Source organism: Oncorhynchus clarkii, chromosome 19 (assembly GCF_045791955.1).
Source record: "Oncorhynchus clarkii lewisi isolate Uvic-CL-2024 chromosome 19, UVic_Ocla_1.0, whole genome shotgun sequence".
NCBI classification, from domain to species: domain Eukaryota; kingdom Metazoa; phylum Chordata; class Actinopteri; order Salmoniformes; family Salmonidae; genus Oncorhynchus; species Oncorhynchus clarkii.
The window spans coordinates 23,490,257-23,513,733 of NC_092165.1; the positions used below are offsets into that span (position 1 = coordinate 23,490,257).

The 23,477-nt window shown below is 40.8% G+C and overlaps 1 protein-coding gene across 11 annotated transcripts in view; it reads left to right on the forward strand.

Annotated features, from left to right (window-relative positions):
* The window catches only part of LOC139374945 (thioredoxin domain containing 16), a 46,881-nt gene extending 32,241 nt beyond the window's left edge, over nt 1–14,640 (forward strand). For 5 of the 11 annotated variants that reach the window (XM_071116209.1, XM_071116207.1, XM_071116208.1 and 2 more), the window contains 4 exons: nt 139–277; nt 6,649–6,821; nt 7,236–7,426; nt 13,411–14,640. In XM_071116209.1, the coding sequence (XP_070972310.1) occupies nt 139–277; nt 6,649–6,821; nt 7,236–7,426; nt 13,411–13,667 (760 nt within the window). In that variant the 3' untranslated portion in view covers nt 13,668–14,640. Of the gene's footprint in view, nt 1–138; nt 278–1,948; nt 2,033–2,122; nt 2,788–6,648; nt 6,822–7,235; nt 7,427–13,410 lie in introns of those variants that run through there. The other 6 variants (XM_071116213.1, XM_071116214.1, XM_071116210.1 and 3 more) reach the window with 2 other exon arrangements.
* Nucleotides 14,641–23,477: the final 8,837 nt, after the last annotated feature.

A 23,477-nucleotide genomic window follows, 5' to 3' on the forward strand; every position in this document is an offset into this window, starting at 1 on the left:
ATATTTATCTGGAATAGGGTGCTTATTTGGGTATAGGCGTGTGTGTGTGATTTTTTTTTTTGTTGTTGTTGTAATATAATGAATATTGATGTTCCTTCTGGGAGGGAAAAAGTTATTCTAATGTATTTCTGTTCTCAGGGCTGTGGAGTATTCTGTGACGCTTCCTGCCATTCTGGTGTCACGAGGACCTACAGGCCAAACTGAGGCTCATTCTCTCAACCTTTCCATGCCGGACCAACTGGTTACACACATCCAGAGAGCATTACTGGATACATTTGTAAGTCTGTTTGTATCACAGGTTGATATAAATTCCATCCCCCAAAAATAATCCATCAAACATTTGAATGGATATAGTTAAAAAAGCCTATTTGGAAAAACCTATTCCTGTGTGTGCTGTGTGTATGTAACAGTATAACTTTAGACCGTCCCCTCGCCCATACCCGGGCGCGAACCAGGGCCCCTTTGCACACATCAACAACTGACACCCACGAAGCATCGTTACCCATCGTTCCACAAAAAAAGAGCAAGGGGAACCACTACTTCACGGTCTCAGAGCAAGTGACGTCACTGATTGAAACGCCACTAGCGCGCACCGCTAACTAGCTAGCCATTTCACATCCGTTACATGTACACATTCTGTATGTGCAGACAGAGAAAGAGAGGGGCTATATATGGCCTGATTCAAAGATTTTATTAGTGGAATCAAGTGTGTAGTACTAGTTCAAAAATGTATACCCCTTTGGGTCCCCAGGACCAGGATTTAAGAAACATGGACCTAAAAAATGAAGGGGTGTTTTCATACTAGGGTGTCTGTCTGTCTGTCTATACGTGTGTTCATCTGTACAGCGTCCTTCTAAAATATAATATTTTTGGTCATTGTAATAATTTGAATTGTTGAACCAGGATGAGTGTAACATCTTCCTCTGAACAAAACAGAAACCGCTACTGTGTAAATATTTATTTGAAGTCGTATCACGCAATCTGATTTTATTAAAAACGTAGAAACACTTTGATTACAATTTGCCACCACATATTCGTAAGAAATAACAATTTCTCACTACCAGATATGAGACATCACAGAAAATGTTTTGACACACACAAACCATTTGTTAAGATTACAAAAGCGTTCCCAGTATGGCATCTCATTTACGAGTACTTAACAGAGTATTTCCGGCCACCCTACAGTGGTTGCTCAACTAAAAGATTATGCTGTGAGATTTAGAGGTAATTTGCGGGTGTCTCTCCCTCTAAAAACAGAATAACAAACTGGCTTTATTTACAAATTAGTAAATAACCCCATGTTCAAGAATGGCCTTTTTCTCATTCACTTCAGGTTATTTGAAAACAAAATATTGTTTTAAACAAGCCATAGAAAGTTGGTTGCAATTTCAGTTTAATCCACCAGAAAAGACAGAGCAAATATTGTGGTTAAACTCAAATATACTAATTGATTAAACAAATACTTTATTAGCTGTACTAGATTTCCCGTTCCTCCTGAAAGCCCTAATCTGCTCACTTAAATGAATAGAAATCCTGGTCATGGTGCAACACTGTTACAGCATAGTCAAAGTGAGGAGAATTGGCGATCTGCTGTATACTTATGGCCTATAAAAGTCACACCTTTCCAGTACTCCTCACCCCGGCCCCAACTCCACCCTTAACACAGTTACTATTCCAAAATGAGCTGTTTATAAAAAAAAGTGACTTTGTGAGCAAAGAGAATGGTGCTACCCGTTCCAGGGTTAGGACCGTACCACAGTAGGAAATGAGCCGGCCCTGAGAGGATCACCAAAACGAAAGGTATTTTGCTTTCAGGCTATATACATTTTTTTATTAAGAAAATGCACTATCATTGTGTAGGCATACTGTGTAATAAAATAGTTTAAATGAAGGTTAAATAAAAAAAAATAATAATAATTGTGTACTAAAAACGTGAATGTTTTTGCAGAGCATACAACCATCCATTGAGAAATGTGGACAAAGGGCTGGACAACAGGCCGCATCGGAAAAACGCATGATTGCCAAGAAAGCAGTTAGTTTTGCTAGATTCTTTAAAATGTGTGCACAGCATTTGTGTTGGAGTCACTTTTAATTCTTAATTGATCTACCGTTTCTATCATAGGCCACTGTAATCGATGGGGGCCATTCTGCTTATCTGATGAAGGTGCACATGGATCAGATTCAAACTTTGAAGACCGAGATCGAGTCATTGAAGGCACACCAGCAGAAAGAGAAACATTATCTGAGGGCAGAGATACGGGCGACAGCTGATGCATTGGTCCAGAGCCAGGCGGCATTGATGGAGAGTCGGGCGGTGAATGACACAGTTGAAGAGGGCGAGGAACGAGATGGAGTCACAATCCATGCCAGGCACACCTATGAGCTCTGGAACTCCACCTCCGACAGGCAGACTCAACATACACTACCGTTCAAATGTTTGGGGTCACTTAGAAATGTCCTTGTTTTTGAAAGAAAAGCCATTTTTCTTTGTCCATTTAAAATGGCATCAAATTGATCAGAAAATCTGTGTGGACATTCAATGTTGAAAATGACCTTTGTTACTGGAAACAGCTGATTTTTAAAATAAAAAAATGGAATATCTACATAGGCGTACAGAGGACCATTATCAGCAACCATCACTCCTATGTTCCAATGGCACGTTGTGTTAGCCTTTTAAAATGATAAACTTGATTAGCTAATTGATCATTAGAAAACCCTTTTGAAGTGATAGCACAGCTGAAAAATTTAGATTTAAAGAAGCAATAAAACTGGCCTTCTTTAGAGTAATTGAGTGTCTGAGTATTTGTGGGTTTGATTACAGGCTCAAAATGGCCACAAACAAAGAACTTTCTTCTGAAACTCGTCACTCTATTCTTGTTCTGAGAAATGAAGGCGATTCCATGTGAGAAATTGCCAAGATACTGAAGATCTTGTACAACGCTGTGTACTACTCCCTTCACAGAACAGTGCAAACTGCCTCAACTAGATTAGAAAGAGGAGTGGCATGCCCCGGTGCACAACTGAGCAAGGGGACAAGTGAGGCGTCCGTTTCTCAAACTAGACACTAATGTACAAGTCCTCAACTGGCAGCTTCATTAAATAGTACCCGCAGAACACCAGTCTCAACGTCAACAGTGAAGAGGCAACTCCGGGATGCTGGCCTTCTAGGCAGAGTTTCTCTGTCCAGTGTCTGTGTTATTTTAGCCATCTTAATCTTTTCTTTTTATTGGCCAGTCTGAGATATGGCTTTTTCTTTGTAACTCTGCCTAGAAGGCCAGCATCCCAGAGTCGCCTCTCAATTTTCAATTTCTCAATTTTCAACTCTATTTAATTCAAAACTGTAACTAGGTTGTTTGTTTTTAAGCTCTTTGAAGATGTTGGATTGTGGTTTGATGGCAATTTTCAAGTCTTTCCATTTTCCAGCAGATTTAAGTCAAAACTGTAACTTGGAAAATGCAACGTCTTCCTGGCAGTGGTGGAAAAATTACTCAATTGTTATACTTGAGTAAAAGTGAGTCACCCAGGAAAATAGTACTTGAGTAAAAGTATTTGGTTTTAAATGTACTTAAGTATTGTTAGGTTCTAATTTTCAGAGTACAAACTCAACAGACACTAGGAAAGCTTTAAACAAAGTTTATTCTGCCCAGATGGTCAATACAGATGCATTAGACAAAAACATGGTTTTACTCGTGGTAGTATACATACCACACTTTGGGTGGAGTCTCCTCCTTATCACTAAACATTGCAACATTATTGCAGAGAGCTGAGTGATATGGGCCTTACACGGTTCCTCCCCTTATCAGTACTGCTACTTGTGATTGTTTTCCCTGCACTCAGCCCTTCCCAAGCTTACCGATGGCTCCCTTCATGTCTCTATTAAACCTAATGATTAATAATATATAAAGCTCAGAAACCAAACCTATCAGTATCAAAAGTAAATGTAATTTATAAAATATACTTAATTATCAAAAGTAAATTTAATTTATAAAATATACTCAAGTATCAAAAGTAAAAGTAATAAATCATTACAAATTCCTTATCTTAAGCAAACCAGACAGCACAATTTTCTTTTTTCTTTTCGGATAGCCAGGGGCACACTGATATTATTTACAAATGAAGCATTTGTGTTTTGAGTATGCCAGATCAGAGACCTTAGGGATGACTAGGGATGTTCCCTTGATACGTGTGTGAATTGGACCATTTTCCTGTCCTGCTAAGCATTTAAAAATGTAACGAGTACTTTTGGGTTCCAGGGAAAATGTATGGAGTAAAAAGTACATTACATTCTTTAGGAATGTAGTGAAGTAAAAGTTGTCAAATATAAATTAAGTACAGATACAAACAAAAAAAGGTTGTATTTTTACTTCAGTACATTACACCATTGCTTCTTGGTAAACAATTCCAGTGTAGGTTTGGCCTTCTGTTGTAGGTTATTGTCCGGCGGAGGTGAATTCCTCTCCCAGTGTCTAGTGTAAATGAGACTGAAGCAGGTTTTCCTCTAGGATTTTGCCTTTGCTTAGTGCCATCCCGTTTCTTTTTATCCTGGATATGCTGATGTCAAGAAAAACCCACCCCATGAAGCAGCCACCAACATGCTTGAAAATAAGGCTGCAGTTACTCAGTGATGTGATGTGTTGGATTTGCCCCAACCATAAGGCTTTGCATTTAGGCCAGAAAGTGTATTCCTTTGACGTTTTTTTTTGTAATATTACTTTATAGCCTTGTTGCTTACGAGATGCATGTTCTGTATATTTGTATTCTTCCTTTCACTCTGTCATGGGTAGGCAGGTAGCCTAGTGGTTAGAGCGTTGGACTAGTAACCGGAAGGTTGCAAGATCAAATCCCTGAGCTGACATGGTACAAATCTAAAAACTCTGAACAAGGCAGTTAACCCACTGTTCCTAGAATTTGTTCTTAACTGATTTGCCTATTTAAATAAATAAAAATATATGTACTTATTGTGAAGTCACTGCAATGTTGATCCATCCACATTTTTCTGCCATTGAACTGTTTTAAAATCACCCATGGCCTCATTGTAACATCCCTGAGCAGTTTCCTTCCTATCCTACAGCTCAGTGAAGAAGGACGGCTATCTTTGTCTGGGTAGTTTAAAACATAATCCACAGCACAATTATTAACTTGACCATGCTTAAAGAGACATTCAGGGCCTCCTGAGTGGCGCAGTGGTCTAAGGCCACTAGAGATTCTTGGTTCGAGTCCAGGCTCTGTCGCAGCCGGCTGTGACCTGGAGACCCATGAGACGGTGCACAATTGGCCCAGCATCGTCCGGGTTAGGGGAGTGTTTGGCTGGCAGGGATGTCCTTGTCCCATCGTGCACTAGTGACACCTGTGGCGGGCTGGGCGCAGTGCACGCTGCCACGGTCACCAGGTGTACAGTGTTTCCTGCAGCTGGCTTCCGGGTTAAGTGGGCATTGTGTCTTGAAGCAGTGCAGCTTGGTTGGGTTGTGTTTCGGATGACGTACGGCTCTCGGCCTTCGGCTCTCCCTAGTCCGTACCGGAGTTGCAGCGATGAGACAAGACTGTAACTACCAATTGGATACCATGAAATTGGGGAGTTAAAGGGAGTAAAAAAAAGTGATATTCAATGTCTGATTTGTTATTGTTGTTACCCATCTACCAATGGCTGACCTTCTTTGAGGCTTTCGAAATGCTCTCTTAGTCATTCAAAAATAATTTCAACCTCTATCATTTTCCATATAACGTATGTGATTTAAGCCAAAATGTAGGCCTAAACAAAGGAGCTGAATACTTGTGCAACGACTAATATATATGTGTGTTGTGTACAGTTGAAGTCAGAAGTTTACATACATTTAGGTTGGTGTCATTAAAACTCATTTTTCCACCACTCCACACATTTCTTGTTAATTAACAAACTATAGTTTTGGCAAGTCAGTTAGGACATCTACTTTGTGCATGACACAAGCCATTTTTCCAACAATTGTTTACAGACAGATTATTTCACTTAATTACAATTCCAGTGGGTCAGGAGTTTACATACACTTAGTTGACTGTGCCTTTAAACAGCTTGGAAAATTCCAGAAAATGTCATGGCTTTAGAAGCTTCTGATTGACATCATTTGAGTCAATTGGAGGTGTACCTGTGGATGTATTTCAAGGCCTACCTTCAAACTCAGTGCCTCTTTGCTTGACATCATGGGAAAAGAAAAAGTAATCAGCCAAGACCTCAGAAACAAAATTGTAGACCTCCACAAGTCTGGTTCATCCTTGGGAGCAATTTTCAAACGCCTGAAGGTACCACGTTCATCTGCACAAACAATAGTACGCAAGTATAAACACCATGGGACCACACAGCCGTCATACCGCTCAGGAAGGACCTAAAACGGAATATTTACTAGGATTAAATGTCAGGAATGGTGAAAAACTGAGTTTAAATGTATTTGGCTAAGGTGTATGTAAACTTCCTACATCAACTGTATGTGTGTGTGTGATATAGTTTTATTAATATAAAAAAAATGTTCTATTTTGTGTAGATTGTGGACAAAAGAATGACACATACATTTTAATCCCACTTTGTAACAAAATCAAATCCAAGGAGGATGAATACTTTTGCAACACACTGTATTTATCATTGATCACCTTTTTTTGCCCTCTCTGTACCCCTTCCAGCCAGAATTGACAGTGGAGAACCTGCCCCTGTATCTGGAGGTAAAAAAAAAACTTCTGCTGCTCTTTGTGGGAGAAGAGGAGAGTGGGAGGAAAGGGAACAAGAAAGTATTGGATGATATGAGGAGTCTGCTGAACACAGGACTCAACCCCTACCTGCCCTGCTGGATCCACCTGTATGTACCGGAGTATTACGTGTCCCATGTCAATGAAGGGTTGCAGTAGGTTTCAGAGTGTCGGGAACAAGTGTCAGGGCAAGGCAGCCATAGCCCAATTATGTAACAGAAAGGTTTAGTTCTAGTGGCATTAGCATTAAATGTTCATCATTTTCTTTATCTTGTCGTCCACTTGGGAGGAACATTTCAATATACTGTTTCAAGGCAAAGTATGATTCAGAATTGGGGTTTTATAACTCCATTGTCTTTTCAACTCTGTTATTTTCTGCCAATGACCCACTATTTTCAAAACGGATTGTGTTTTACTTTTGTCTTTGAATTGAATCTCAGCTCATTGACTGAGTCATGGTTGGATGGAAAAACCAGTGAATGCAGGGTGTATTTTTGTGTTGAGCGGTATCTTGTGTGTTCCAGGGGTCATACCCCTGCAGGTAAGGCTGTCCTGGAGGCATACCTGGGTTTCCTGCCCCTGCTTCCTGCCCTGGTGGTCTCCCAGCTGGCCACAGGAGGAGAGGTCTTCCACTACCCCACTGGCAGACCCTTAATGGTACAGCCCATTCTGCAGTGGCTGCAGAGAGTGGAGGATGGTGAAGAACCACCTGCAGGTATGGGGGGGGGGGGGGGGGGGGTAGTGTACTTGGTTGGTCCAGTGTTTCCTTAATTTACACACTTTACACTGGCAGTGACCAAAATGACCACTGTTAGAAATAAGTTTATCAGCAAAGAACAATTAAAGAAAAATAACTTGTACTTTGCTTCCACATATGGAAGTGCACTCTATGATGATTGACGAATGCTGCATTTGCACCTGCAGTTTCTGGCCCTGCTGCCATGGCTGCAAGTTGAAGGCTCTGACTACCAGCTCCTATTTGCACATTCCCAACATCAGTTATTTCATTCACCACTGCCCAAATGTATTACTTGTGTATAGAAGTGTTGTGCTACATATGCAAATCTAGGCATATCTGGTTGTGTTGAGAAGAGATGGTACTTTGTCTTCATGCACAGAAGTGTGCATTGCATCACATGCTCCAGATCACACACATAATCTATGCAATCATGTCAACACAACCTATTAATCAACATAATCACATACATTTCCCATTCTCTACTGTATGGGTCAGTGAATAATGGAGTAGGCCGATCTTATTGTTTTTTTCCTGATTGTGTCATTCAAGCCATTCTGTGTACGTGTATGTGCTTTTTTGTCAATTGAGTCTTTGCCAAGAGTCTGTAATCTCAGGTGACGGTGTCCTGTCTGAGTATTGTACCACACAGCTCCATCTGTCACCACCATTCATGAGATCACCTCTATTTATTCATTCATTCATTCAAACCTCTTTCTCCAGTGCCTTTTTGAGCTAATCCAATCGCTTTTGTTTTGTGGGCGGATTAGTATTGTATATATGTGTGTGACAGACTGATGCCTTGCTGGTTTCTACCCAAAATGCACACTCATCGACAAACCTCCAAAGACTAGGCGTCAGGTTTTTCTTTCAGTTATTCCACTTCTAGTGACAGAGGGAGCTGAAATGAAGGAAGTACAGTAGAGGAAGGAGGGTGTTTTCCTGAGACGCTTCCAATCCACTTCCTCTGTCTCTGAAAGGAACTGCATCTCTTAATTGTGTCTGATGGTTGCCAGTTATAGTCCTGTCATCATACAGCACTCACCATAGATTGAGGTTATTTTCAGGCTAATGCCCCCTCTTTCTAGTTTGTGTTCATTAGGCATCCAATGGAAGAAAACGGACTGAAACAGGGATGGCCTACCTAGAGTTGTCCAATAAACGCTTGTTTTTTTGTTTACTGTTGCAAAATGTTAATGTTTTGCATTGCGTGCACTAATGAGAACACCCTGCGCTTTCTCTGTCTGGAGAAGCACATCATTCGTCAACTTGAAGTGTTCGACTTTTAGACCGTGTTGATGTTTTTTATTTTCTGGAGCTGACTCGAGAGTTTTTATTAATCTATCATAATCAGAAACCCTATAGACATCAATTACAGTGGTTCAGTAATACGGTTGTTAAACTTTGACGGAAAGGTACATTTACTGTTAGGATACCAAGCTTACTGTATCTTACATTTTGATTTGGGGTTTGATCCGTATTAACATTTTGTTCAGTTACGAAATGTGGAAATATCGTTTAGAGAAAATCTATACACCGAAGTTCTGTACACCGTTGCAGATAGCGCTGCGATGTCTAGAGCTGACACTACTCCCAATTCCACAGACTGTGAACCAGTCTGCTCTATACAATACATTTCTGTCTGGACGTTTGGTAACACTTCACCTTCCCGAACAAATCTGAGGTCTTTCCCACCAAACTGCTTGCATTTACCAGAGGGATCCAAACCCATTGAGAGTATGGCAGATGACTCCTTTCAAGCTCGACCAGGTGATAATGCACACAACCTGTGCATATATCTTGGCTTCTCCTCATTTATGTGTAATTCAAACAGACCCATTGTCTCAGTCTGAGTATATGACATTTACAGTTGCTTTCAAAGGCAAGCCCAATCCCACTAAAGCCTGAGTTGACAGTAGAGTGGGTCATTGGCTCACATTTCTCTCCTCTCTATGCATTGATGGCTAATGCCATATCATATGGAAATGTCTTGTTTTATTTCAACCCCTTCTAGACACACTCACATTTGAGAGGTTGGAGCACAGGGTCAGTCATGGGAAGGAGATAATGGAGCAGTTTAGGTTAAATGCCTTGCTCAAGGGAACAACAGTAGGAGATGGCCTTCAGGATTTGATACCAGCTACCCCTACCAGTAGATTTTTTTTCAGTACCTCTTGTTGCTGGCACCCCTATTTAACCTCTAGGACCCATTGGCAGGTTGACAAAGTGGCTTGTATCAATTCCGACTGTAAATTTGACCTTTCAGTCGAACAGGCAATAATGCACAAAACCTGCATCATTACTCTGTGTAATTCAAGCATTGACTCATTGTCTAAGTACATGACATTTTACAGTTACTTTCAAAGATGAGCTCAATCCCACCAAAGCCTGATTTGACAGTAGTGTGTTGGCTCATGTTTCTCCCCTCTCTCGCTACGCATTAACTGCTAATGCATTCAACTCTCCACACGATGATCATTGTCCATTTTATCACAGAGCTGAAAATTTGACTCTGCTTCATCCCAACTCTTTGAAAAAAACACACACACAGCGAGAAGAGTTTTGAGCCCAGGGTCAGCCATAGTAAAGCCTGGAGCAGGGCACAAATGCAGGAGATGGCATCTAGGATTTGATACCAGCAACCAACACATTTTTCAGACAGACCTGTGATTTGAAATGGCAACCCTCTGGCCTCTCACGTCTAGGATCTGCACCCATTGTCAAGGTGAAAAAATGACTCCTTTCCTGGTCGACCAGGTGATAATGTACACAACCTGACTTTATTGTGTAATTCAAGCATTGTATTGTTGTAAATGTCATGTACTCAGACGGTTACTGTCAAAGACCAGCCCAATCCCACTAAAGCCTGAAATGACAGTAGAGTGGATTTTTGGCTCATGTTTTACCCCTCTCTACACATTGACGGCTTATGCATTCCACTCACCACACAATGAAGATGATTCCTTTATTGTCCATTTCCTTGAGACAGCCACAAAGTCTCTTAGTCACTCTCTGTAAGCATGGAAATGGAAGATGGAATTGGCCCCATATTAAGTAACTGCTGTAAAAGCATAAGTTGTATATAATGCAATATTCCTGTCTGGAGAGACAAAGCTACTGTCTGGTTCAAAATTATTGGCACCCTTGATAAAGATGAGCAAAAATACAAAAATAAATAACACTGAACTATATTGTATGCAACAACAAAAAAAGTGAATATTTTATACTAATGCAAATTGCTCATATTTTGGTTTAACAAATAATAAAACAAATCTCAAAGATAGGCACCACAATTATTGGCTCACCTGTTTTCAATACTCCAACACCCTCTCTTTGCAAGGACTGAGCTTTTTTTCTAAAATGTTTGAAATTGGAGAATATTTGAGGGATCTTAGACCATTCCTCCATACAGAATCTTTCCTGGTCATTGATATCCTTTGTCTGCACTTCTGAACTGAACTCCTCTCTTCAATTCAAACCACAGGTTGTCAATGTGGTTCAAGTCCGGAGACTGAGATGACCAAATGTTGATTTTTGTGGTCAGTTAAGCATTTGATGTGCTTGGGGTTATTGTTAGACCGTTGCGCCACTCGGGAGCCTTAAGGCACTGCATTTCAGTGCAAGAGGCGTCACTACAGTCCCTGGTTCAAATCCAGGCTGTGATTGGGAGTCCCATAGGGCGGCTCACAATTGGCCCAGCGTTGTCCGGGGTAGGCCGTCATTGTAAATAAGAATTTGTTCTTAACTGACTTGCCCTGTTAAGTAAAGTTTTTTTTTAATTAAAAAGGTTTTTAGCTAAAATGTCCTGGTACTTGGTAATGTTCATGATGCCGTTGATCTTAACAAGGGCCTCAGACCAGTGGAGGCAAAATAGTCCCATAACATCAAAGATCCATCACCAAATTTTACAGTAGATATGAGGTAGTTTTTTGATATGCTGATATGGTCAGATGACATGAAAATCGAGCTCTTAGGCCACGCACACCAGTGGTGGGTTTGGTGTTGGAAAACGGACGCATATGCAGAAAAGTAACATTCATGTATAAGAGTTGTTGGTTTCATTTGAAATAATGTACATTCAGAACTATTTTCAAATACATACCAAGTATTATTAAAAAAATTATCTTTCAAATACTTCCAACGATACTGTATGTATTTGAAGTAATTGTAAATACATGGCAATACCTTCCAAATAGTATTTTCAAATGCATTTCAATATTCAACTACTTGTTTGTTTTTTCATATAAAGGTTATCTGAATACTTGTTTTGACATTTTAATGAAAGGTAATTGAGGTGCCTGGTAGTATTTGAACCCAGGTCTGTTATCTGAGCTGACACTGTTCCCCGGGCTCCAAAGACGTTGTCGATTTAAGGCTATCACTATCTAATAGTGCCCCCGCACCTCTCTGATTCATGCGGAAGACACATTTCAGTTGATGGCATTCAGTTGTACAACTGACTAGGTATCAACCCTTCCCTTATCCGCAAGGGGAGGGTTATAGATTATTGAAAACGGGTGCCAATATATTTTCTAGATTAAAAAAATAAATTTTGTTGAACAAAATCTCTCTGAGCAATTGAATTAGTATAAAATATAATGTTCCCATGTTCTTGACCATACAATCAATATAGCTCAGTATTTGTATTATTTATTTTGAACAGTATTTTTTGTTCCTCTTTATCAGGGGTGCCAATAATTTTGGATCTGACTGTATATATAGATCATGAGTATTATCTGTGAAGGGTCAAGCCCTTACTTTTAGTGCTACAAAAGTGTACAGGCTATCACATAAGTGTTTTTGGGTGTATATAGCACTTTTCTAGAACACAATGTGGTGGTGTTATTATTAACATGAATTGTACCCTTCTCTCTTAAAGGTATATGTCACTCAAAGACGATTTTAGTATTTGTTGTTAATACAACCCTAAAAAAGTGTGCATGTCAGTAGTCAAGTTTTAAAGATGGAGAACTTTCAGTACAGAGCAAAAACTGTGATGCAATTTGCATGTTAAGTGAACTATCCCTTTAACTGTGCACTACAGATCTGGTGTTTGATCCTGCTGGTCATTTTAGACTTTTTCTTCTGCTGTATCTATCTCGGAGTGCCAGTGGAAAATCTAATTCTAAATTGAAGTTCCACATGTTGTCATGGAATTATTCCTTATGTTCAGCAACCTATCCGTGACCTTGCACTAAAATCCAGCTGCGTATTTGGTATTTTATTAGGATGCCCATCAGCTGTCACAAAAGCAACAGCTACTCTTCCTGGGGTCCACACAAAACCTGAGACATGACATAATACAGAACAGCTCAGAACTCAGAAGGACAGAACTACATTAAAAAATGTTTTGTCAAAGGCACACGTAGCCTACATATCAATACATTCACACAAACTATCTAGACCAAACAGGGGAGAGGTGTTGTGCCGTGAGGTTTTGCTTAGTTTTTTTAAAACCAGGTTTGCTGTTTATTTGAGCAATATGAGATGGAACTATTGTTGGAAAAATTACTTGTCATGCACTAAGATGTCCTAACCGACTTGCCAAAACTATTGTTTGTTAACAAGACATTTGTGGAGTGGTTGAAAACGAGTTTTAATAACTCCAACCTAAGTGTATGTAAACTTCCGACTTCAACTATATGTAGGTAGGTAGAAATGGAACCAAATGATCTGTTTGTATTCAGTCCTTTTTTAAATAGGATATATGGGCTACTGTATAGGTGGAATGTGATAGTCTGCCTATAACCAGCCTGAGTAAGTTTGTTCTATTATAAGGTTACTGTATGCTCTGTCAAAAAACAACCCCTAGCACATCTTTTCATGGGTTAGTTTACCGTTTTACAGATTTCTTGAGCTTTTTCTTGTTTCTGTTCCTTCAGGTTTTTCTGTTATTCTACTATTTGAGTATGGTGCTTTCTAAACAGGTTCTGCTTCTGTTCTTCTCTCTCTCCCCCACCCAGGTGTTATTGTGGATGAGAAATGGATGCCCTCCATGCCCTTCTACGACTTCCTGTCCGTCATGGACCAGGAAGTACCGGGCTATGCCTCCCAGAGGAGCGCTAAGACAAAAACAAACCGGATTGAGAGAGCAGAGGGAGAGAAAGAGAAGAGCAGCAGTGGTGGTGGTGAAAGACAAGCCCGAACTGGAGCACACAACCCCCAAGGGTCACCCACCACCAAGCCTCCACAGACATCTCACCACCACTCTGAGCTATGAGGGGAGCAGCAGCCCTGACCTCTGAAAGCTGGAGGAAACCAATTACCACTTTGATCAGAATCACCTCTAACAGATAAGCTACACTGAAGCTATTAGATAGTGATAGCTTTATGGGCTGTGAGATCCACTGAGCCTCCTAGTATGTGGTTTAGCTGTTTTACAGTGCATTGGGAAAGTATTCACACCCCTTGTCTTTTTCCACATTGTGTTATATTACAGCCTTATTCCTCATCAATCTACACACAATACCCCATAATGACAAAGCAAAAACTGGTTTTTAGACATTATAGCCACACACAAAAATACATTAGCATAAATATTTAGAATCTTTACTCATTACTTTGTTGAAGCAACTTTTGCAGCGATTACAGCCTCCAGTCTTCTTGGGTACAGTATGACACTACAAGCTTGGCACACCTGCATTTTGGGGAGTTTCTCCCATTCTTCTCTGCAGATCCTGTCAAGCTCTTTCAGGTTGGAAGGGGAGTGTCGCTGCACAGCTATTTTCAGGTCTCTCCAGAGATGTTCAAGTCTGGGCTGTGGCTGGGTCACTCAAGGACATTCAAAGACTTGTCCTGAAGCCACTCCTACAATGTCTTGGCTGTGTACTTAGGGTCATTGTTCTGTTAGAAGGTGAAACTTTACCCCAGTCAGGTCCTGAGCGCTCTGGAGCAGGTTTTCATGTGACTTTTACTGAGGAGTAGCTTTCATCTGGCCACTCTATCATAAAGGCCTGAGTGGTAGAGTGCTGCAGATATGGATAATTGAAATGCATTCCAGGTGACTACCTCGTGAAGCTGTTTGAGAGAATGCCAAGTGTGCAAAGCTGTCATCAAGGCAAAGGGTGGCTACTTTGAAGAATCTCAAATATAAAATATATTTTGATTTGTTTAACACTTTGGTGTTACTACATTATTCCATATGTGTTATTTCATAGTGTAGAAAATAGTAAAAATGAAGAAAAACCCTGGAATGAGGTGTCCATACTTTTGACTGGTATTATGTATGTACATAAACTCAGCAAAAAAAGAAACGTCCTCTCACTGTCAACTGCGTTTATTTTCAGCCAACTTAACGTGTAAATATTTGTATGACCATAACAAGATTCAACAACTGAGACATAAACTGAACAAGTTCCACAGACATGTGACCAACAGAAATGGAAATATGTGTCCCTGAACAAAAGGGGGGGGGGGGGGGGGTCAAAATCAAAAGTAACAGGCAGTATCTGTTGTGGCCACCAGCTGCATTAAGTACAGCAGTACATCTCATCCTCATGGCCTGCACCAGATTTGACAGTTCTTGCTGTGAGATGTTACCCCACTCTTCCACCAAAGCACCTGCAAGTTTCCAGATATTTCTGGGGGGAATGGCCCTCACCCTCCGACCAAACAGGTCCTAAACGTGCTCAATGGGATTGAGATCCAGGCTCTTCGCTGGCCATGGCAGAACACTGACATTCCTGTCTTGCAGGAAATCACGCACAGAATGAGCAGTGTGGCATTGTCATGCTGGAGGGTCATGTCAGGATGAGCCTGCAGGAAGGGTACCACATGAGAGAGGAGGATGTCTTCCCTGTAACGCACAGCGTTGAGATTGCCTGCAATGACAACTAGCTCAGTCCGATGATGCTGTGACACACCGCCCCAGACCATGAAAGACCATCCACCTCCAAATCGATCCCGCTCCAGAGTACACGCCTCGGTGTAACGCTCATTCCTTCGACGATAAATACGAATCTGACCATCACATCATTTACAATGAAGATCTGTGAAGTTATTTGGATTTTTACAAATTATCTTTGAAAGAGAGAGTCCTGAAAAAGGGCCATTTCTTTTTTTGCTGAGTTTGTATATTCACAGAATGTATTTATACTTAATGGAATAGTTAATTATGTCACCCTGAAAGTAAGGTACGATTTGGTTTTCTCTAAACACTCACGTTCACTACACTAGTGAACAATCAACAGAAGTAGATGTTTTATTTATTTTTATACTCTTTTTTCAATATTGTTTCTAGACTGGCACAACTTTGGTTTTAGAAATGGGGGGGGACATAACCTGTCTGGGGGTCCTCCCTCAGATTTTTGGAGGGCAACTAAAGCTCATTTCCTGCATTTATACACAATCTACATATGTTCTTTTTGGGGACACTTTTATTGTAATTAAGAATAGAATGTTTCTAAACACTTCCACATGAATGTGGATGCTACCATGATTAAGGATAATCCCGAATAAAGCGTGAATAATGATGACTGAGAAAGCTATGGATGCACAAATGTGACCAACCAGCTCAAATCAGTCTTATGTCGCAAAATTAGAAATTGTATTTTTTACATTGGATAAAAGTAGACTCAGAGCTACAAAATGGTATATCACACACCGTTCCTCAAAAATGAAATGGGAAAGTAATTCTGCTTTGAAAATAGATAAACTTGTAAACTCCCTTTTGAGAAAAGGGCCTTTGAATTTTTGGTACCTACTGGAGAGCTCTCCTTTGTCTACACCTATTCAGCATTGTTCACACCCTTTTAAGCCAGCCCCAGCCATCTCTTTAAGGATTCACATGTGAGGTCATGTGCTAAACAATGAGTAGCGTAGTAAAGACTAAAAGTGGTAAAAGTAGTAGCGTACAATAAGGATAAGTTCCACATAATAATATTGTCCAGATGAAAAGATTTTATAAATATTAGATGACACTGAGATACTATAACTATAACCCCTAGCCACATCCAGTGGTGGAAAAAGTACTACATTGTCATACTTGAATAAATGTAAAGATACCTTAATAGAAAATTACTCCTGTAAAAGTCACCCAGTAAAATACTACTTGAGGTAAAGTCAAAGTATTTGGTTCTAAAAATAAAGTATCAAAAGTAACTGGAATTGCTAAAATGTAAAAGTATAAATAATTTTAAAATCCTTATATTAAGCAAACCAGACGGCACCATTTTCTTTGACGGGCTAGCCAGGGGCACACTCCAACACTCAAGACATTAATTTACAAACTAAGCAATTGAGTTTAGCGAGTCTGCCAGATAAGATGCAGTAGGGATGACCAGGGATGTTCTCTTGATTAATGTTCTCTTGATTAATGTGTGAACTGAACAATTTCTGTCACATTGTCAGCAGCATACCACCCTGCATACCACTGCTGGCTTGATTTTGAAGCCTAGCAGGGTTGGTCCTGGTCAGTCCCTGGATGGGAGACCAGGTGCTGCTGGACGTGGTGTTGGAGGGCAAGTAGGAGGCACTCTTTCCTCTGGTCTAAAAATATCCCAATGCCCCAGGACAGTGATTGGGGACACTGCCCTGTGTAGGGTGCCGTCTTTCGGATGGGACATTAAACGGGTGTCCTGACTCTGAGGTCATTAAAGATCCCATGGCACTTGTCATAAGAGTAGGGGTGTTAACCCCGGTGTCTTGGCTAAATTCCCAATCTGGCCCTCAAACCATCACGGTCACCTAATAATCCCCAGTTTACAATTTGCTTATTCATCCCCCTCCTCTCCCCTGTAACTATTCCCCAGGTCGTTGCTGTAAATGAGAACGTGTTCTCAGTCAACTTACCTGGTAAAATAACGGGAAAATATTTTTTTTTAAACAATGTAACGAGTACTTTTGGGTGTCAGGGAAAATTTATGGAGTAAAAAGTACATTATTTTATTTCGGAATGTAGTGAAGGAAAGTTGCCAAAAATACACTGCTCAAAAAAATAAAGGGAACACTAAAATAACACATCCTAGATCTGAATGAATGAAATATTCTTATTACATACTTTTTTCTTTACATAGTTGAATGTGCTGACAACAAAATCACACAACAATTATCAATGGAAATCAAATTTATCAACCCATGGAGGTCTGGATTTGGAGTCACACTCAAATTAAAGTGGACAACCACACTACAGGCTGATCCAACTTTGATGTAATGTCCTTAAAACAAGTCAAAATGAGGCTCAGTAGTGTGTGTGGCCTCCATGTGCCTGTATGAGCTCCCTACAACGCCTGGGCATGCTCCTGATGAGGTGGTGGATGGTCTCCTGAGGGATCTCCTCCCAGACCTGGACTAAAGCATCCGCCAACTCCTGGACAGTCTGTGGTGCAACGTGGCGTTGGTGGATGGAGCGAGACATGATGTCCCAGATGTGCTCAATTGGATTCAGGTCTGGGGAACGGGCGGGCCAGTCCATAGCATCAATGCCTTCCTCTGCAGGAACTGCTGACATACTCCAGCCACATGAGGTCTAGCATTGTCTTGCATTAGGGCCAACCGCACCAGCATATGGTCTCACAAGGGGTCTGAGGATCTCATCTCGGTACCTAATGGCAGTCAGGCTACCTCTGGCGAGCACATGGAGGGCTGTGCGGCCCCCCAAAGAAATGCCAGACTGTCACGTCTGTCACATGTGCTCAGTGTGAACCTGCTTTCATCTGTGAAGAGCACAGGGCGCCAGTGGCGAATTGGCCAATCTTGGTGTTCTCTGGCAAATGCCAAACGTCCTGCACGGTGTTGGGCTGTAAGCACAACCCCCACCTGTGGACGTCAGGCCCTCATACCACCCTCATGGAGTCTGTTTCTGACCGTTTGAGCAGACACATGCACATTTGTGGCCTGCTGGAGGTCATTTTGCAGGGCTCTGGCAGTGCTCCTCCTGCTCCTCCTTGCACAAAGGCAGAGGAAGCGGTCCTGCTGCTGGGTTGTTGCCCTCCTACGGCCTCCTCCACATCTCCTGATGTACTGGCCTGTCTTCTGGTAGCGCCTCCATGCTCTGGACACTATGCTTACAGACACAGCAAACCTTCTTGCCACAGCTCGCATTGATGTGCCATCCTGGATGAGCTGCACTACCTGAGCCACTTGTGTGGGTTGTAGACTCCGTCTCATGCTACCACTAGAGTGAAAGCACCGCCAGCATTCAAAAGTGACCAAAACATCAGCCAGGAAGCATAGGAACTGTGAAGTGGTCTGGTCACCACCTGCAGAACCACTCCTTTATTGGGGGTGTCTTGCTAAATGCCTATAATTTCCACCTGTTGTCTATTCCATTTGCACAACAGCATGTGAAATGTATTGTCAATCAGTGTTGCTTCCTAAGTGGAAAGTTTGATTTCACAGAAGTGTGATTGACTTGGAGTTACATTGTGTTGTTTAAGTTTTCCTTTTATTTTTTTGAGCAGTGTATATTCTAAAAAAAAATTGAGTGTATATCTATCCATCTACGTCCTTGATCAGTATAAAGGAGGAAATGTTGCTTACTTGTTGAGCAAAATCAAAGCTGTAATGCAATAAAAGTAGTGCCAATCATGTTGGAGATCAATTAAATAATCAAAACATGTTTATGCTTTACATACTAAGTGTTGCCATCGATTCCTTGTGGAGACGTCACACTGCTGCTATTGTCACATGGGATGGCAGCAGCTTTCCACCAAAGTGTTTGTGTCCTGGGTGGCGTCCTGGTAATATGACTGGTGGAGGAGAGTCAGGCGTGTTCTACTGATGCTGAAAGACAAATTCCATGTACAAATATTTTAGCATTATTATACAATTGATGCGAAATGGCATTCTGAGAACATCCCTACACACAGTTCATACACGTAATGTTAGCTAGCAAGCCAGCCAGCCATCTAATGTCAGCTAGCTAGCTAACAGCAAGCTTGTCATAGCTAGCTAAAGTTAACCAAATTGGTTCAATGTTAGATAGTTAGCTAGCTAACAGGGTGTAACTAGCAATACAAAATTCCATTCTGAGAAAACATCACTAACGTTAAACTCAGGTCATACACGTAAATTAATGTTAGCTAGCAAGCCAGCCATCTAACCTCAACTAACGTTAGCTAGCTAACAGCAAGTTTTAACTGGGGGTCTTTTGTTTAGACATGTAAAGTTAGTTTGCTAAACAATTCACTATAATCCCAATCCATAGAGTACTAGCAATACAAACCGATTGTCATAGCCAGCTAAAGTTAACCGTCTGCTTTTGGAGCAGTGGCTTCTTCCTTGCTGAGCTGCCTTTCAGGTTATGTCGATATGGGACTCATTTTACTGTGGATATAGATACTTTTGTACCTGTTTCCTCCAGCATCTTCACAAGGTCATTTGCTGTTGTTCTGGGATTGATTTGCACTTTTCACACCAAAGTACTTTCATCTCTAGGAGACAGAACGCATCTCCTTCCTGAGGGGTATGATGGCTGCGTGTTTATACTTGCGTACTCTTGTTTGCACAGATGAACGTGGCACCTTCAGGAGTTTGGAAATTGCTCCCAAGGATGAACCAGACTTGTGGAGGTCTACAATTTTGTTTCTGGGGTCTTGGCTGATTTCTTTTGATTTTCCCATGATGTCAAGCAAAGAGGCACTGAGTTTGAAGATAGGCCTTAAAATACATCCACAGGTACACCTCCAATTGACTGAAATGATGTCAATTAGCCTATCAGAAGCTTCTAAAGCCATGACATCATTTTCAGGCATTTCCCAAGCTGTTTAAAGGCATGCAGAAAGTAGATATGCTAACCAACTTGCCAAAACTATAGTTTGTTAACAAGAAATGTGTGGGTGGCTGAAAAATTTGTTTTAATGATCTAACCTAAGTGTATGTAAACTTCCGATTTCAACTCTATAAACAGTTTTTGCTTTGTCATTATGGGGTATTGTGTGTAGATTGATTAGGGGGGGGGACGATATAATCAATTTTAGAGTAAGGCTGTAACTTAACAAAATGTTGAAAAGTCAAGGGGTCTGAATACTTTCCGAATACATACATACTGTACAAACAGAAATACTCTTCAGTTTCATCAACGAACCCGCAGGTGAATAAGCTAGATGTGGATGTCCTGGGCTGGCGTGGTTACACGTGGTCTGTGATTATGAGGCCGGTTGGACATACTGCCAAATTCTCTAAAACGAAGTTGGAGGTGGCTTATGGTAGAGAAGAAAAACATTTAAATTCTCTGCCATAGGCTCTGGTGGCCATTCCTGCAGTCACCATGCCAATTGCATGCTCACTCAAAATTTGAGACATCTGTGGCATTGTGTTGTGACAAACGGCACATTTTAGATTGGCCTTTTATTGGCCCCAGTCCAAGGTGAACCTGTGTAATGATCAAGCTGTTTAAAAAAAAATGTACACAAAACTTGAGAGAAATAAGAATTTTGTGCATATGGAACTTTTCTGGGGTATTTTATTTCAGGTAATGAAACATGGGACCAACACTTTACATGTTGCATTTATATTTTTGTTTAGTATAGTATTTTCTGTGGATGGTATTAAATTGCAGTAAATTATGTCTGAGATTTAAGAGCATGACTTGGCATTCAAACACATCTGTATCCATTAATCCTTGTCAATAGTGTCTCCCAGGTCGAACTCACATTTTTGTTTTGACATGTTTTGTGTCATCAGGAAAAGCCTCTATCAAACCTTGATACAGTTTGGAAATCAATTTTTAGAGGTTTGTCAGACTGCCTTAAAATAGTTTCAATCTTTGAAGCTTCTGGCTTGTCCTGTGTTTGCTGCTCAGAGAGAATAAAGTTTACCTCAGCGCTCTCACAGACTGGCCTTCACTGGTTTCCTGACCCTGCTGAGACCCCTGTCACCATCTGATCATGCTCAGATGAGGCATGACAAAGAATTACCTTGGTGTTTATTTATACATTATATTATCCAATAATATAATCAATGGTTCAATAATTGTAATGACCATTATTCCCACATCCCAGACTGTAGCCTACCATCAACTCAAGGTGGAACTTTGTATCCATTCATATACTGCAAAATTCACCTGAGCTCTGTATACTGGTTATCTGACCCTGCTGGGACACCTGTCACCATCTGATCCTCTTAAGATCCTCTTATGATGGGCATAGTGTTGTGTACTGACTGTGCACCATGACAGTGAAGCCTGTAGAGCTGTTTATAAACCGTGTCAGTATGAAAAGTAGGGAATTACCAAGGGAAACTGACAGATCATTAACGTTACAACGCTATACTAATAAAAACTTACATTGCGTTGTCAAAAACATCAGAATATCGGTCTTCAATGTTTGGCCGCTGCTTTCATTATTTGATTCAGGTCTAGTGTGATTGAGGTAAAAAAATAATAGCTCAAGATTGTGAGCTAGCTAGCTAGCTAGCTCTAATGGTAGCTACATCAACTGGTGAAAACTAGCCAAGTTTATTTACTTCTGTTGAAATGGGACAAAACAAAGCCTGCAAAACATTTCCACACAACAGCTACCTAGAGATGAACTGGCTGTGGTAGCTACTTGCTAGCTAAATAGTTCATTCACTTCAGTTGAGAGAGGATGAGACTTTGGCTACCATTACATGTCAGTTACACTACTGGCTTAGCACTGGAAATAAATACTTTAAGTCAAACAGCAGTTTTTTTTATTTATTTAACCTTTTTTTAACTAGGCAAGTCAGTTAAGAACAAATTCTTATTTTCAATGATGGTCTAGGAACAGTGGGTTAACTGCCTGTTCAGGGGCAGAACGACAGATTTGTACCTTGTCAGCTCGGGGGTTTGAACTTGCAACCCTCCGGTTACTAGTCCAATGCTCTAACCACTAGGCTACCCTGCCGCCCCAAGTTACTTTGCCAGCTACATCAGTCAAATAAAGAGTAGACAGTTTCTGCTCTGCTTCCTTTTACAACTCGGAGAAAAAGCATAAAACACACAGACAACAGTTGCCTCTGTTCACACGCTCTTTGGTGTCTGTGTAGTCCTAAATCTAGCCGGTTGAAACCGTCAAACAGCCTACCCAACCGCTCTGAGGCGTATGCATGGTCCTAAAGTACACTGTTGCCACTTTTTATATCACAGACAGTGCAATGATAAAATTGGGGGAGACAAAAATGCATCTTCAGAATGTCCCCCCTGTCCCCAGTGAAAGTTGTGCCCCTGCCTCTAGATATTACTGTGCTGTTGGAGCTAGAAACATAAACATTTTGCTGCACCTGCGATGACATCTGCAAATCTATGTACGTGACCAATATACTTTTTGATTTGAAATTTGGTTGGATGCTACTTAAAGGTTATTTGGCCATTAAAAATTACATGAACACACCTCATTCACTTCAAATTGATTGTTACCTAATGGTAACTAAAGTTAGCTGAAGTTTGTAGCAGCTGTTTAAAGAACCGAACCATGGATGACTGTTTCTTCAGGCCCAGGAGACTACTTTCAGAGTGAGAAAACATCAAGTTACAAAATCCTGAACTTCCTCTTTAATTTCTACTGTGTTTAGTGTCTTTCCAAAACCTCATGCATTTTCTTTTAAGTACGTATGTAGACTACTCAGTGAGTAGAAAATAATGATAGATCATGAAATAGAATATAAAACAAATGGTGAGTACTGGTGAGTACACATTCCTCACATTTGTTTTGTACTCTATTTATTGATCAAAAGTATCAATCCATTTTGAGATTTTGTGTCATATAAATTTCCTCTTATTGGTTCCTGATGGGGGCCTGTGGTTTCTCTGATTGGCTCCTGGCTGTTTTCCCCACCATTCTCCTTTCCATTCCAGAGTGTCTGTGCTATGGAAAGGATATGTAAGGGTCGGGCTAATTACCAGCAGGAAAATGACCTATGTATTTGGTTACTCACATTAACTTTAACAATCACCGTCGCATTAAAGTGTGAGTGTGGGTGTGTGTGTGTGTGTGTGTGTGTGTGTGTGTGGGGGGGGGGGGGGGTATTGTGTACAAAACACAGTTGCCATTTAAACCACAATCCATAAGATTCCCATTCATTTCAAGGGTTTTGAAAACACAATTCCACAACATGTGGATAAAATGCATTC